Source organism: Heterodontus francisci, chromosome 6 (genome assembly GCF_036365525.1).
Source record: "Heterodontus francisci isolate sHetFra1 chromosome 6, sHetFra1.hap1, whole genome shotgun sequence".
Lineage (NCBI taxonomy): Eukaryota > Metazoa > Chordata > Chondrichthyes > Heterodontiformes > Heterodontidae > Heterodontus > Heterodontus francisci.
Window position 1 is genome coordinate 120676083 of NC_090376.1, and position 17742 is coordinate 120693824.

General features: G+C 45.1%; 1 protein-coding gene across 2 annotated transcripts in view; it reads left to right on the top strand.

Annotated features, from left to right (window-relative positions):
• fgf14 (fibroblast growth factor 14) overlaps positions 1–17742 on the top strand; it is a 159323-nt gene that overhangs the window by 137545 nt on the left and 4036 nt on the right. For both annotated transcript variants that reach the window (XM_068032926.1, XM_068032927.1), the window contains exon 4: positions 13035–13233. In XM_068032926.1, the coding sequence (XP_067889027.1) occupies positions 13035–13233 (199 nt within the window). The remainder of the gene's footprint in view (positions 1–13034; positions 13234–17742) is intronic.

Here is a 17742-nt window from a genome sequence, read left to right on the forward strand (position 1 = left end):
GGGATAAGGACCAACGCTTTTGAATTCTGTCAGAGCAGCCTTGATGCCTGAAGGTCACAGGAAGATTGCCATGTCTAGAAGTTAATACGATGCCGCAGTTGAGAGCGCCTTCAGGATTTTCCTACCAAGCAAGCTTGCAGATCACAGCCAAGCAGCCTCTAGTGGAAGCTCAAAGTGGAAATTAAGTTATTTTCCCACCAGGAAGGAGTGAAAATAGAGGATGAATCACCCTGGGCTTCTCTCATACACCTCCCGGCTGTCTGTTACTGGGGCTGCATTGGCAGTCTGCTCAGTCTCTCAGCCAGGAAATGATAAATATCACTGGAGGGAGGAAAGACAAGGAGAGAAAATAACTAAAATGTACAATTTAAAAAAAAATTCTGCAACTACAAAATCCATGAGCTGTGTAGCATCACGCTTATTTACATTCCTCACCATTTTCAATATTTCGGTGTTGAAATGCAAGAGACTCTTTTGCGGTATGGTTGCTGTTTTGATTTTTCTTCAAGTTGACAGGCTTACGTAAACATTTGTGAGATTTAGAAATATTTCTATGTGTAGTTTGAAAGTAACTTTCAAAAAAGGATTTGGATATGTGCTTAAAAAGATTTTTTTTAAAAATATCTGCATGGATTTGTACAAAGAGCAGGGGAGAGTGGGACTATTTAGATAACTCTTTGAAGAGCCAGCACAGGACGATGGGCCAAATGGGCTCCTTCTGCACTGTTTGATTCTAAAAGTGTTAAGTGTACATTTCATCTGTATAGATTGTAAATAAGTATTATCAGATAGTAATTTTGTGCTTTAGAATAAGGATAAAAATTCTGCTATACCTGCTTCTGGTACACACGGGGAATGCACATCAGGAACTGAACATTAACAGGAGACTAAGGGCATGCCATTTCCCAATACAAACTCCAGACTTGCACGACTGGTGCAATAGAATTTTCACCGCTTCACATTTTCTTCCTCCCCACAATACTTGCTTGCCATGTCAGCATACAGACCCATGGTAAATGTTTTGTTATTTGTTAATGAGCAATTGACAGGTCGTGTGAAAGCTCGTTCAGGAGAAGGTCTATTCACACCTCACACTAATTTTTGCCAATTGAAGATGATGCTCAGTCACTGAAAGGGGGTGACAAAGGTCCGATGAGTGAGTAAAGCAGGTCTTTCGGATGAAACGTTAAATCAAGGCGCTATCTGCCCTCTCAACTGGATATAAAAGATCCCATGGTAACATTTCAAAGAAGACATCACTGCAGGAGTTCCTCAGGGTTGTGTACTCAGCCCAACCATCTTCATCTGCTTCATCAATCAACTTCCCTCCATCATAAGGTCAGAAGTGGGGATGTTTGGTATTAATTACACATTTTTCAGTACCATTCGCAACTCCTCAAATAATGAAGCAGTCCATGCCCATATGCAGCAAGAACTGGACAATATTCAAGCTTCAGCTGATAAACGGCAAGTAACATTCGCGCCACACAAATGCCAGGCAATGACCAACAAAAAAAAAATTGATAGTCAATAGCATTGCCATCGCTGAATCCCCCATTATCAACATCCTGGAGAGTTACCATTTATTGGATCCTTAACTGGAGCAGCCATATAAATACTGTGGCTACAAGAGCAGGTCAGAGACTGGGAATCCTGTGGCAAGTGATACATCACCTGACTCCCCAATGCCTGTCCACAATCTACAAGGCACAAGTCAGGAATGTGATGGAAAACTCTCCACTTGACTGGATGAGTACAGCTCCAACAACACTCAAGAAGCTCGACACCATCCAGGACAAAGCAGCCCGCTTGATTGGCACCCCATCCACCACCTTCAACATTCACTCCCTCCACCATCGACACACAGTGGCAGCAGTGTGTACCATCTATAAGATGCACTGCAGCAACTCACCAAGGCTCCTTCGACAGCACCTTCCAAACCCACAACCTCTACCACATAGAAGGACAAGGGCAGCAAATGCATGGGAACAACACCACCTGCAAGTTCCCCTCCAATTCACACACCATCCTGACTTGGAACTATATCGCCGTTCCTTCACTGTCATTGGGTCAAAATCCTGGAACTTCCTTCCTAACAGCCCTGTTGGTGTACCTACCCCACATGGACTGTAGTGGTTCAAGAAAGTGGCTCGCCACCACCTTCTCAAGAGCAATTAGGGATGAGCAATAAATGCTGGCCTGGCCAGCAACACCCACATCCTGAAAATGAATAAATAAAAATCAAGAACAGGGGAATTCTCCCAGGTATCCTGGTCCAATAATTATTCCTCAACCAACATCACTAAAACAGATTATCTGGTCATTAGCACATGGCTGTATGTGGGAGCTTACTGTGCACAAATTGGCTGCTGCATTTCCTACAATACAAGAGTGACTACACTTCAAAGGGATGGTGTTATGTTTATTCTTGGTTAGTCTGAACTTACTGATTTTAGTTTTAGGAACAGCTGAATAAAGCAGATGGAAGTTTTTGAGATGTGTGGCATTCCCAAGATGCAAAGCACCACTGACTGAACTCGTGAGCTTTTCCTGCACCTGTCACCCTTTTATGAGCAAAATTCTTGCTCCATTAACAGGCAAATGGTGCGTGGTCATGGGCACAGATTTATGCAGTTAGATGCTTGTCCTCTGTGGAGTGCTCACAACACACACATCCTGAATGAGTTAAGTATGACTCAAATATCTCAGGGGGGAAACAGAACGTAAGACTGACTACTGAAAGACACAGGAGATTGTAATTCTTGCTCATGTTACCTTTGTAGAAACCCCTACCCTTCAAAAATGGAAATTCAATACCCCATATTCTTGAGATAGAAATGCAATGCAAAAACAGCAACAATTATGTAATGCCTCTAATGTAGTAAAACATCCCAAGGCACTTCATAGAGACATTATAAAGTAAAATTAGGTATCAAGTCGCATAAGGACATATTAGGGCAGATGGCCAAAAACATGGTTAAAGCGGTACATTTTAAAGAGTGTCTTAAAGGAAGAAAGAGAGGTTTAGAAGGGAATTCCAATGCTCAGGGCCCAGGCAACTGAGGGCATGGCCGCCAATGGTGGAGTGATTAAAATTGGAAATGCACAAGAGGCCAGAATTAGAGGAGTGCAGAGATCTCAGAGGGTGGCGGAACTGGAGGAGGTCACAGAGATAGGGAGGGGCGAAGCTGTGGAGGGACTTGAAAACAAGGATATAAACTTTAGAATCAAGGCATTGCCGTACTGGGAGGCAATGTAGGTCAGTGAGCACAGGGGTGATGGTGAAGGGGCTGGGTGTGAGTTAGGACATGGGAAGCAGAGTTTTGAATGAGCTCAAGTTTACAGAGGGTAGAATACAGGAGACCTGTCAGGATTGAGTTGGAATAGAGTGAAACTTTGACCCCCAAAAGCAACAATTCCATTAATTACAGAACCAACAATGTCTCTCAGTTCTGTGATACCACATTTCATGGAAATGTGTGTCACGCAATCTTTGCTAAAGAACTAAAATAAAAGCAAAATACTGCGGATGCTGGAAATCTGAAATAAAAACAAGAAATGCTGGAAATACTCAGCAGGCCTGGCAGAATCTGTGGAGAGAGAAGCAGAGTTAACGTTCGGGTCAGTGACCCTTCTTCAGAACTTCCAAGGAAGGGTCACTGACCCGAAACGTTAACTCTGCTTCTCTCTCCACAGATGCTGCCAGACCTGCTGAATAATTCCAGCATTTCTTATTTTTATTTGCTAAAGGACTGTTCATTCTGACACATTGAGAATGAGAGAAGGGGTTGAATTTAGTGCAGCCGTTTGGAGTGGGAACAGAGGTGCGGGGGAGGAGGCCGGAGAATCGTGTCAGACATGCCCACCCGGAAATCCAACGTTATGGCATCAGTTCTGGATTTAGTCAGAAGCAGGAAAGCACCAAGGTGGTGTTGGCACCCTGACGCAACAGAACTGCAATTTAAATTGTAGAACACTCACTTTTAATACATTAGCATGTGATTCATCGTGATTCTATGGGGGCTTGGAATTAAGTGGACGATGGGCAGCCCTCACGTACCTTTGGATCTCCACCCGTTGAAGGCTGGGTTGCGACGGGTAAGCAGCCATGACTTGCACTGCATAGGGGAAGAGGAGCGAACAGAGGCCATTGTCAGCCAACAGTGCTGTGTGCTCTGCATGGGTGTGCTCAGTCTCAGTTAGGAGTCCGAGTGAGCAGGGTCTCGGGTGTGAGTGCCGACTGAGCAGGGTTTCAGGTGGTCTACAAGGGGGAAGCTTGGGTTTGGGTGCCAGGATCGAGTGGGCAAACTGTTGGGTGGGATATTTGGTCATCATACTGCTGGATGAGGGGGTTAGCTATCAGCAAGGGTGGGCACTGAGGGTCAGCAAGGAGTCTGCTAGGAGAAGTAGCAAAAGCCCAGCTGCTAAGGCAAGGTAGTCTCTGCATCAACGACGCTCTGGAGGCTCCCTCGACACCTGGTATGGGTCTCATACACTGTGTCTTTGGACTCCAGTGGTGTAATGCTACATCTCCGATAGAGGGAGGGCCAAGCAGCAGCTGCGCCTGTCCGTGAAGCTCCACGACGAGAGCAGCAGCAGCTGGCCATGCCAAGTAGGGGCCCACTAGTGCCAGAGAGTGTACCAGACTCAGCTCAGCTACCTCCAAATGTCCAAGCGGCATTGTCAGTGAAGACTACAGCTCTCCAGGGACACTGTCACCGACTTAAGTGTCCTGCTTCAGGACGAGTTGCAACCAGGCATCAAGATCGGCGCAGGCTTGGTGGGCCGAATGGCCTGTTCCTGTGCTGTACTTTTCTTTGTTCTTTGATCTATAGGTTTTGGGAGGTCACCCTAAACCGGTGGCCCCGAAGATCATTGTGGCACTAAACGTTTATGCCTCTGGATCATTCCAAGGATCCACCGGGAACATGATTGGTGTCTCTCAGGCAGCAACCCACCACTGCATCAAGGAGGTGCCCGATGCCCTATTCAAGAGGACCAGCAATCATGTGCACTAATGGACCGACCCTGACAGTCAGGTCAAGAGGGCCATTGGGTTCATGGCCATCGCTGGATTCCCCCGGGTGTAAGGTACGATAGACTGCGTGCATGTGGCCATCAAGGCTCCAACGGACCAGCCAGCCGCCTTTAACAACAGGAAGGGCTTCCATTCAATCAATTTGCAACCACCGAAAGCATTTCCTGCAGGTGTGTGCCCGCTTCCCGGGAAGCAACCATGATGCCTACTTCGACAGTTCCAGGCACCCCCCCCCCTGCCCCGCTCACCTTCAGGGATAGAGTCTCGGGCACAAAGGCTTCCCATTGAAGATATGGTTATTCACGCCTGCGAGGGACCCTTGCAATGCAGTGGAGGAGAGATACAACACTTGCCACACCTCCACCCGAGCGACCATTGAGCAGACTATTGGGCTGCTGAAGATAGATTCCATTGCCTCGATTGATCTGGTGAATCCCTGCAGTATGCCCCAGAGAGTCTCGCGTATCGTGGTGGTCTGCTCTGCTCTGCACAATCTAGCACTGCAGAGGGGGGAGGCCAAACAGGATGAGGATGTGATTGAACAACACACCTCCACCAACGAGAAGGATGCAGAGGGGGGAGATGAGCAAGCAGCACTGGATGTTGAAGCTCTTGTACCAGAGGCCAGGCAGATTGAGTGATGGGCCAAGATGGCAAGAGACAAACTCATATTTACCCACTTCCAGCCACCATAATGGCCACGTAGAGTAAAAACAACAAAGACTCACCTCAATGCATGCTGTCTGTCGCCTCCTTTCTATTTGTGTTCCGTGCCTAGCGCCCAGCGGAACCGCATGCTACGGCCCACGGGAGACCTTATTCAAATGAGGGCTGTGCCTACATTGGCATCCACTAAGGGGGAAGGGTGAAGTCAGCAGCTCATAATTAATACATAATAGAATAATCACTTTTACACAATGAAGGTTAATTTCGAAAACCAAAGAACTTTATATGATACAGCACGTCAAATTTTGAACACTCATGAAACTCCAAGTGTCTCTAGGTGTTTTCTTTACATGTTTATAAGTGAGATACAACCAATGATCTGTCAGGATGAGGTGATGCTTAACCCCCTTTGCCAGTGCCTTTCTGGTGCTTCCCTCCTCATGTCCCACTTTCTGCTGCGTAGCCACTTGAAATCACTAAAAAAAGAGAGAGTTATGGAGCATTGACCTTGGCAGAATGAAGGAGGTTGTTTACTTCTTGCGGCACTGAACCATGTCCGGGGGGATGACCCTACGGCTGTGAACTTCCTCAGCGATCTCTATCAAGGCTTGCTTGGTTAGGCAGGAGGACCTCTTCTTGCCATTGCTGGGAAAGAGGACCTCCCACCTTTTCCTTAAAGCCTGGAGGAGAATGTCCAGGGAGGCATTGCTAAACAATGGGCCATCATGTGTATTGCCTCTGCCATCCTGTGGGGTCCGTCTCCAGATGTGGGGGTGTCCAGCAGTCACAACTGCAAAGAATTCACCAGAGAGACTGCAAATGAGTCCAAGGCAGCACCTGCTCTGGAGTCATCCAACGCCTATTCGGTGTCTCGCATTCCACTCTGCTGCGTGATTGCACAGGCCACACACCTCCATTATGTAAAGTGTTCGCCCGCTGCGTGATTACGGTGGGCCAGCCAAATACATGACTAGTGGAATGGTGCACATTGCCAGGTCTGCCGCCAGGACCCGCAACGGGCTCACTAAATTCAGCCCGATAACTGCAGAACTCTATCCAAAAAAAGACCTTAAGAATAATCAGTTTTTTACTAATGCTGATTGAGGGATAAATATTGGCAGGGCACCAGGGAGACCTCCCCTGCTCTTCTTTGAAATAGTGACCAGGGGACCTTCAGCGTCCGACTGAGAGGTCAGATGGGACCCTTGGTTTAATGTCTCATTGGAAAAACGGCACTCCAACAGTGCAGCACTCCCTCAGTACAGATCCTCCGGCAGTGCAGCGCTCCCTCACTACAGACCCTCCGACAGTGCGGCGCTCCCTCAGTACTGATCCTCCGACAGTGCAGCGCTCCCTCAGTACTGATCCTCCGACAGTGCGGCGCTCCCTCAGTACTGACCCTCTGACAGTGCGGCACTCCATCAGTACTGTACTGGAGTGTCAGCTCACGTTATTTGCTCAAGTGTCTGGAGTGGATTTTGAACACACAACCTTGATTAAATTAAATATTAATATAAAAGCATTTGTGCCTGTGGCAATAACATGGACTCACATGCTACTCCCCGAGGTGAAAACCCAATTTTGCTTCTTGCTGCAGGCACTTAACGTGGATCCTTCTAAAATACAACACTATAATTTACGGCAGAATTGCTCAGATCCTGACATCTTGCCGACTTTATTTGCATTTTAAGCTCAGTGTGCTGAGCATTCCGATTAACTAGTCCTTGATCAAAAAACCTGCCTCTTCTCACAGTTTAAACATCACCGATCGACCATTTTCAAATCGGGTTGTTTGAACAGCCACCATTTTAATCTGGGTTATCATAGTTTATATGTAGTTTATAAACTATGTAATTCGCAAGACAGAAGCGTCAATTCTAGTCACATACTAGATTGAAAGAGTTTCAGGGCCCAGATATGCAGAAATTGAATTATTATTCAAAAAGGACCAGTCTGTACGCTGTTGGCTTTAAGTAACACAGATGTGCTGGCAACCCAATGATGTCTTCAGGTGTCCACTATGGCCCGGGGGTAGCACTCTTTTCGATTCAGAAGGTTCAAGTCCCTCTCCAGAGACTTGAAGACATAATTCAGGCTAATTCTCCCAGGGCAGTACTGAGGGAGTGTTGCACTGTCGGCAATGCTGGCTTTCAGATGAGATGTCAAACAAAGGCCTCGTCTGCCATGTCAGGTGGATACAGGAGATCCCATGGCCACTATTTCAAAGTAGAGCTGGGGAGTACTTCCCAGTTTCCTTGCCAATAATTATCCCTTAAACACCATCACTAAAGAAAGATCAGATTATCCGGTTATTATCCCATTGCTGTTTGTGGGAGCTTGCTGTGCACAGATTGGCTGCTGAGTTTCCTACATTGCAACAGTGACTACACTTCAAAAGTACTTCATTGACTGTAAAGCACTTTGGGACATCCTGAGGTTGTGGAAGGCGCTATATAAATGCAAGTCAGTCTTTGTTATTCACCAAAGGATTCTAAAATATTCTATATCACTGGTCCTATTTCATCTTAGAAGTAGTTCCACATTCTGTTATTTCAGTTAACTGTGACTAACCTAAATTTGATTTGTGAGATTCCCGATATCGTCACATCTGCTGTTGTTGCATTCCCCTCTCATTAGTATGCAACTAGTCAATTAATCCTTTAATTCCTATTCTGTCACATTCTTGTTGCATTCTCCATTCCTGCCTTGAAGCCTTTTCTTCTCAGTTTCTGTTTCTCTTTCTTGCTGGATTGTTTTATTTTAGAAAGCTCCTAATGTCACTGCTAATTTATCATAAGTTCCAGTACAACTTGTATTTATATAGTGCCTTTGACCAAGCATTAGGTCGTCTGTCCTAATAGCTCTGTGTCAAATTTTGTTTGATAACACTCCTGTGACACTCCTTGGGATGTTTCACTACATTAAAGGTGCTATATGAATTCCAGTTGGTGTTGCAAAACATTCCAAGGCTTTTCACAAGAGTGTTATCAGCCAAAGTTTGACACTGAGACCCATAGAGAGGTGTTAGGACAGATGACCAATAGCTTTATAAAGAGGGAGGTTTTAAGGCATGTCTTAAAGGAGGAACTGCGCAAGAGGCCAGAATTGGAGGAGATCAGAGATCTCGGAGGGTTGATCTACATTGGCTGCTGGTTAGGCAATGCCTTGGTTTTAAAATTCTCATCCTTGTTTTCAAATCCATTCATGGCCTTGCTCTCCCTATCTGTTGTAAAAAGACCATCTAGTTCCATAATGTACTTAGGGGAAGGAAATCTGCCATTCTTACCCGGTCTGGCCTATATGTAACTACTGACCCAGCAATTTGGTTGACTATTAACTGGCCTCCGCAATTGCCTAGTAAGCCACTCAGTTGTTTCAAACCACAATGATGGACTCCATCCCTCACTGGTTTAATGAAAAGTGCGGGAGAGCATGCCAGGAACAGCACCAGGCATACCTAAAAATGAGGTGTCAACCCGGTGAAGCTACAACACAGGACTACTTGTGTGTCAAACAGCGTAAGCAGCATACAATAGACAGAACTAAGCAATCACATAGCCAATAGATTAGATCTAAGCTCTGCAGTCCTGCCACATCTAGTCATGAATGATGGTGGACAATTAAACAACTAACTGGAGGAGGTGGCTTCACAAATATCCCCATCCTCAATGATGGGGGAGCCCAGCACATCAGTGCGAAAGACAAGGCGGAAGCATTTGCAACGATCTTCAGCCAGAAGTGCCAAGTGGATGATCCATCTCGGCCTCCTCCTGAAGTCACCAGCATCACAGATGCCAGTCTTCAGCCAATCCAATTTATTCCACGTGCTATCTAGAAATGGCTGAAGACACTGGATATAGCAAAGGGTCCTGACAACATCCCAGCTGTAATACTGAAGACCTGTGCTCTAGAACACGCCACGCCCCTAGCCAAGCTGTTCCAGTACAGCTACAACACTGGCATCTACCCGACAATGTGGAAAATTGCCCAGGTATATCCTATCCCCAAAAAGCAGGACAAATCCAACCCAGTCAATTATTGCCCAGTCTACTCTTGATCATCAACGAAATGAGGGAAGGTGTCATCGACAATGCTATCAAGCACCACCTAAACAGCAATAACCTGCTCATCGATGCTCAGTTTGGGTTCAGCCAGGGCCATTCAGCCCCTCATCTCATTACAGCCTTGGTCCAAACATGGGCAAAAGAGCTGAACTCAAGAGGTGAGATGAGAGTGATTGTCCTTGACATCAAGGTAGCATTTGACCAAGTATGGCATCAAGAGACCTAGCAAAACTGAAGTCAATGGAAATCAAGGGGAAAACTTTCCACTGCTTGGAGTCATACCTAGCACAAAGGAGGATTGTTGTTGGAGGCCAATCATTTCAGTCCCAGGACATCACTGCAGGATAGTGTCCTAGGCCCAACCATCTTCAGCTGCTTCATCAATGACCTTCCCTCCATCAAAAGGTCAGAAGTGGGGATGTTTGCTGATGATTGCACAATGTTCAGCACCATTCGCGACTCCTCAGATACTGAGGCAGTCCATGTCCATATGCAGCAAGACCTAGACATCATCCAGACTTGGGCTGATAAGTGGCAAGTAACATTCGCACCACACAAATTCCAAGCAATGGCCATCTCCAACAAGAGAGAATGTAACCATCTCCCCTTGATGTTCAATGGCATTACCATCGCTGAATCCTCCACTATCAACATCCTGGGGGTCACAATTGACCAGAAACTGAACTGGACCAGCCACATAAATGCTGTGGCTACAAGAGCAGATCAGAGGCTGGGAATTCTTTAATATCTTTGTCTGAACAGCTGATCAATTTATTCCACACCCCACTCGTCATAAATTAATTGAGATCATCAGCATTTAAAATAAAATATTTTGTTTAACTCTCAGGTTCAGGGAAGGTGCACATGAACTATGTAATCTAAATTCATACTTTCATCCAGGTACTGCACTCAATTTTCACAATGGGAAATGTGGACATGCTGATTGACAGTAATTCTACCCAGCTAAATATGATAGGTTATTGTCCCTTTTAAATAGCGTTCATGCCATATAACACAGTGCCTGCCCAGGCAGAGCTTTTATATAATAGGGGTTTACAAACACCTCGTCAATTCAGAACATTCTTCTGCCCAAAGCTCAGAGAAGAGGCGTGTTTAGGTGTCGACCCTAAGGTTCGCAAAGTTCGAGCTATTCTACAAGCAGAGAGTAAAATCAATGAGATTGCTCACTGTGACGGGACCTCCTCATAAATATGCAAAAATTGTGCTGAGCACAAACTGCAATTAGAAGATAAAACTATTATCTTTCAATGCAAATTGGTGGAATAGCTACTCACATTCAGATGCTGCTGGAGGTTGGGGAGGAGGTAGATAAATCAATACACATAGGGAGACAAATGGAGAGAAATGAAATGGGTTTCCAATGTCCGTTATTGTGGACCAAGGTGTCACTGGTATAAGTCTTAACATTTATTATTTGTGATATGACTGAATGGGTGCTTAATGTATTATGACATTTTTCTGTCTCTTATTTTAATGTCAGTGTTAATTCATTTAAAATAAGAAGGTGAAAGCTTCTGCTGTTGTTGTAAAAAAGAAAGAAATGCAATACCTACATTGGATTGCTGTAGCAAACATCTGGTGTAGACACAATGGGCTGAACGGCCTGCTTCTGTGCTCTAAACTTCAAAGAAAGAAAGACTTGCATTTCAGTAGCACCTTTCACAACCTCAGGACATCCCAAACCACTTTGCAGCACTCTCTCAACTATGACTCAGTTGGTAGCACTCAGAGTCAGAAGGTCCTGGGTTTCAGTCCAACTCCAGAGACTTGAGCACAAAATATCCAGGCTGACACTCCCAGTGCAAGTACTGAGGGAGTGCTGCACTGTCGGAGGTGCTGTCTTTAAGATGAGATGTTAAACTGAGGTCCCGTCTGCCCTCTCAGATGGGCATAAAAGATTCCATGGCACTATTTTGAAGAAGAGCAGAGGAGCTCCCCCCAGTGTCCTGGTCAATATTTATCCCTCAATCAAAATCACTAAAACAGATTAACTGGTCATTATCGCATTGCTGTTTGTGGGAGCTTGCTGTGTACAAATTGTCTGCAGCATTTCCTACATTACAACAGTGACTACACTTGAGAAGTACTTCATTGGCTGTAAAGAACTTTGGGGGATCCTGAGGTTGTGAAAGGTGCTACAGAAATGCAAATCTTTCTTTCTTTCTTTCTCAGTACTGGCACTGGGAGTGTCAGCCTAGATTTTCTGCTCAAGTCTTTGGAGTGCAACAACCTTCTAGAGAGAGTGCGACCCATTGAGACACAGCTGTGTTGGGGGCAGAAATGGTAGATGGCACCAAATTTGAATTTCAAAAATATGACGATTGCAGTGACAAGAGAAGACAAAGGAAGGTGAGACGTTCCATGTTATCAATGCCCTGGGGAAAAGAGGGTTCAGTGTTGAGTCTTCATTTCAACTTAGTGAGAAGGAGAAGGAAAGTTATGTTGATAAGATCGAAAACACCAAGTTTGGCAGCAACTGGAATTTTACCAGTACCTCCAAAATCCAGGATATGAGTTTAAAAGACCAATGGGATCCTGAGCTTTATAAATAGAGGAAGTACAAAAGCAAGGAAGTTATGATGAACTTTTAGAAAACACTGGTTCGGCCTCAGCTGGAGTATTGCGTCCAATTCTGGGCACCACACTTTCGGAAGAATGTGAAGGCATCGGAGAGGGTGCAGAAAAGATTTACAAGAATGGTTCCAGGGATGAGGGACTTCAGTAACGTGGATAGATGGGAGAAACTGGGGCTATTTTCCTTGGAGAAGAGAAGGTTGCGAGGAGATTTGATAGAAATGTTCAAAATCATGAGGGGTCTGGACAGAGTAGATAAGGAGAAACTGTTCCAATTGGTGGAAGGGTTGAGAACCAGAGGACACTGATTTAAGGTGATTGGCAAAAGAATCAAACATGAGGGGAAACATTTTAACGCAGTGAGTGGTTAGGATCTGGGATGCACTGCCTGAGAGCGTGGTGAAGGCAGATTCAATAGCGGCTTTCAAAAGGGAACTGGGTAAGCACCTGAAGAGAAAAAAATTGCAGGGCTATGGAGGAAGGGCAGGGGAGTGGGACTAGTTGAGTTGCTCTTGCAGAGAGCCAGCAAGGACATGATGGGCCAAATGGCCTCCTCTGTGCTGTAACCATTCTATGATTCTACAGGAGGAATGTAATTTTTTTTAAAGATATAGATTGCCATCTGACTCAAACATTTGGTTAAAACCATTTTTGATGTTGTTGCTCCACAGGAACTTTTTACACCTGAATGCAAGTTTAAGGAATCAGTGTATGAGAACTACTATGTGATCTATTCATCAATGCTGTACAGACAGCAGGAATCTGGTAGAGCTTGGTATCTGGGTTTCAACAAGGATGGCCAAATCATGAAGGGAAATCGCGTGAAGAAAACCAAACCAGCATCTCATTTCCTGCCCAAACCATTGGAAGGTAAATTGCTCATCATCAGTTGCGTTAGACTTGTTGGTGACTCAATTATTTGATGTATCCGACCAAACCCATCCATTTTTCACTGGTGTTTAGATTGCAGACTGTAAAATGCTATAGAATTGATGGTACGGCACTCAGTTACGAAGCCCATGAGTTATCCAGCAATGAATGGGATAAAGTCTGTATTCTACAGAGGCCACGCCCCCTCACCCCCTGCACCCCTGTTGTTGTATTTGTAGCACTCCCATAAATACAAGTAGAAACTAGTTTTAAATAAATCTTTGGAAATTAACAAATAAGCTAGTTCTTGATTTCAGAAATGAGTCACTCTAACATCAGAGCAGAGGGTAAAATCAATCCAATCATTCAAATGCAGGCAGTTATAGGGAAGAATGGCCTGTCTATTTGGATGTTACACAGCCGCCCTTGGAGGAGTCACCATCTAAAGCTATGGTTTTTCAAAGCAATAGTCAAAGCATGCTCATCGATATCTCACAAAGGCAGTGTGTAGTCTCTGCTGATCCTCCTTATCCGCTAAAACATTGACTGGAATCCCTTTCAGTAACTGAAAATTGCAACAGAGACTCACAGTATGAGGAATTAACACAAAAGCAGAATACTGCTGATGCTGGAAATCTGAAATAAAAAAATAATACAGGAAATACTCAGCAGGTCTGGCAGCATCTGTGGAGAGAGAAACAGAGTCAACGTTTCAGGCCTCTGCTCTTTCAGCAAACACGGCCTATGTTCTCTCAGTTCCCTGTAACTGCCTCCACTTGAGTGATTTAATTGACAATTCAATCAAAGTGATGGATTGGAAAACAATTCTTGTTAAAACTAAAGTTCTTGCAACTAATTAGATGATGTAATGCAAATGAACATGTGGCATGTAGCAGGGTGGAAGGAAAGGTTTAGAAAGTGGGTGGTTAGAATTAATAATTGAGAATTCGATAAGGCATTACCAGCCAATCCGCTCGAGTTCGAGAACCATAAATGTGTGACTTCTCCAGTGACTCGTATTATCGAAAATGTGACATTAAGTGTACATCTAATTATTATTAATAGTTATCATTCAAATCCCTCCAATGGTCCTCCCTATCTCTGTAACCTCCTCTGGCTCTATAACCCTCCAAGATCTCTGCGCTACTCCAATTCTGGCCTTTCTGCCTAACCTGCACCAGGTCCTGTCCATCCATCTCCCCTATGCTCGCTGACCTACATTGGCTCCCAGTCTGGCAATGCCTCGAGTTTAAACTTCTGATCTTTGTTTTCAAATCCCTCCATGGCCCTCTGTAATCTTGTCCAGTCCCACAATCCTCTGGGATCTCTGTGTTCCTCCAATTCTGGCCTCTTGCACATCCCCGATTTCCATTGCTGTACTATTGCTGGCCATGTCTTCACCTGCCTAGGCCCTAAGCTCTGAAATTCACTCGTTAAACCTATCCATCTCTCTCTCTCCTTCTTTGAGACACTCCTTAAAACTTAACTCTTAGACCAAGCTTGTCCTATTATCTCCTTATGTGGCTCGGTGTCAAATTCTGTTTGATAACGCTCCTGTGAAGCGACATGGGATGTTTTACTACATTAAAGGTGCTATATGAATTCAAGATGTTGTTGATTAATAATTGAATTCTGCATAGATGCCACTTTGAATAACCTTTTTTTATATTGATTGTAATATTTAACCTTTACTACTTTCTTATGCTGTAGCCATAGTACTGAAGTTGGGGTGCTGTGAATCTTGGTGCACAATTCCTTGTGAAGCAACAACTAGACAGTAGTCTATATCTATCTGGCAACTAATGCAAATGTTCCCCTACTGCAAAATATTGTTTTGCCAGTGAAACATATGTGACATAGGGCCTGGTGTATCAATAGTGATAGTGAGCTGTAAACGTTTCGCTATTTGTGGCTTAGAGTCAATAAAGTGAAAGTATCCAATGGCTGATGGACTGATAACCAGAGCTTTAAGGTGATTGGGAAAGAACCAGAGGCAACATGAGGAAAAGCTTTTTAACACAGCGAGTGGTTAGGATTCGGAATGCGCTGCCTGATAGGGTGGTGGATACAGATTCAATAGTAGCATAACAAAGGGAATTGGATAAATACTTGAAGGAGAAAAAAGTGCAGTGCTATGGAAAAAGAGCGGGCGAGTGGGTTACCTGAATTGCTCTTCGAAAGTGCTAGCACAGGCTCAATGGGCTGATTGGCCTCCTTCCTGAAGTACTGTTCTATGATTCGATCACTGTGTATTCAACTATCGCAAGTTGCTTTGGAATGTTCACAGATAACTGCTATAATCCACTGTCACTAGGCAGATATCCTCTGAAAGCTGCTTCCTTTAATCTGATTGGGGAAAACAGATCCTATCACCTTCAGTTATTATAAACATCTTTTTCATCTCTCAGAATGAGCTTGAATCTGGCTGAGATAGTGCATCCCTCTATCTCGGAATGATTATTAATGGACCTGAATGAAAGTCTTTTTGCCATCTAAACTCCCAGTTTGGATAGGATTAGTTCTACTTCAGGTAAATTATCTAAGTTATAGGATTGGAACTGACTTGAAAATAACATCAGCTATGGTTTTGTGGCCATCAGCTTAGTAGGGACCTTAGGCAGCTCAAGCACCTGCCTGTTTCAGGCAGGAGGGTCACTTTTGGCATGCAATTTGGTACCTAGGATCCTATTGTGATTTTAAGGCACAAATGCCTTTTGCACGTCTGCTGCTTTACACTGGCATTGAGTGGCCTAACCAAAACTCCTTGCAGAGTCTGCTCAAAAAAACATTTTTCATATTTTATTGTCATGAGTGAGGGTGGGGTTGTGAGTGAGGGACTGCAGCAGGTGGTGGTGAGGGAGGAGGGGGGGCAGGAGCCCAGGAATGGGGTAAAATGACAGCATGGAATTGTGTAGGTGTGTGGGGGGTGGTGAGTAAGGTGTTGGGGGAGGGGAGGTGTAATGGGGAGAGGGGAGGCTTAGAGGGACAGGGCCAGTGCAAAACGCCAACACTGTGAAAGACTTTCAATCCAGGGTACATATCCAGAATTGGGTAAATACTTGAAAAAGAAAAATTTACAGAGTGATGGGGAAAAATACAGGGAGAGTGGGACAAATTGGATAGATCTTTCAAAGAGACAGCACAGGCACGATGGGCTGAATGACCTCCTTCTGTGCGGTATGATTCTATGAACTCCTGGGCGTCATCTCCACGCCACAGGTCAGCTGCTCACCCCAAACATCCAGGAATCGGCAACGAGTCAGTGGGCAGGACAGGAGCATTAGGAGACTCCGGGGTCTGCTTAGCGGACTAACACAAGCATTAGCGATACCAACCCTCCAGGAGAGCAGGAATGCCCTACAGAAATACACCAGTGCAATACCACATCAATGCTCTGATTTCCCCCCTTGCCCCATCACCTCCAGGTGTGAGTATCAAGCTATTATCCCAAATGGCACACACAGCTCACCAGAGCCAAGCAAATAAAGCCCATTGGCCTAGCGTTGCCAATTCCAGGACTGTTCTGGAGTCTCCAGAAATTAAGTATTAGTCTCCAGGATGCTGCCCAAGTAATCCAGGAGAAAAATCCTAGGGACATTAAAAATAAATTGCCTTTTTTATGTCATTTCTTTCAACACTACTGTTAATTAGTCATAAAGATACTGGCAATGGTAAAATGGCTGTTCATCTGACAGTCACGATTCATCCAATCGGGTAACAGTCTGTTCACTTTCTAATTGGTTGCGGGAAGGTGGGGCACCTCAAGGATGGATGTGTCAGGCGACCAATGGTGGGAGCGTAGGGCAGGGCATTTAGAGGTTGGAGGTCATATGATGAACCTTCCAGGGATACATCCAACCAGAGTTGGCCAACTCTACCTGGGCCTCAAGATGGCTCAGGCCAAATGGTAGCTTTGCTGGGCATGCTCTGTCTGCCAACTCTCATTTTTGAAGCAAATGTTAGAAGAGGATTTCCTGCCAGACTGAAGCTGCCCTCCATGGTACATGTCAAATTCTTCCTTATAAGGCTCAGGAGGGACAGATTGCTGAGAGAGGACTATCTGCTCTTCCCTCACCCCTTGCACACCTGTGGGACCATGCTGAACCCTGCTAACCCCAACACACTCCTGGTGGGGAGGGGGGGGGCAGGAGGAGTACCTTTCTAAGGTTGCCAACTCCAATTCCTGGAGATTTCCTCCTCACTCCAACTGCCTCACCCCTTCTCTCCTCCCATTGGGCACCCCCACGTGTCTATTCCCCCGGTGCCCTGCCTTCCCATGACCAGACTCTCTGTAACCTGATTGACTGTCACCCAAATATCCTTTTCTTTCCCAATTCCAACATTTTTAAAACTGATAAACAAAAGTGGTGAACGAAAATTATTTGCTTTTAATGTCCCTGTGAGTTTTCTCCTGGATGTTTGCCCTCAGCAGTGTCCTGGGGGGTTAATATTCAATTCTTGCACACTCCGGCCAATCCTGGAGGGTTGGTATCGCTAATGCTTGTGTTA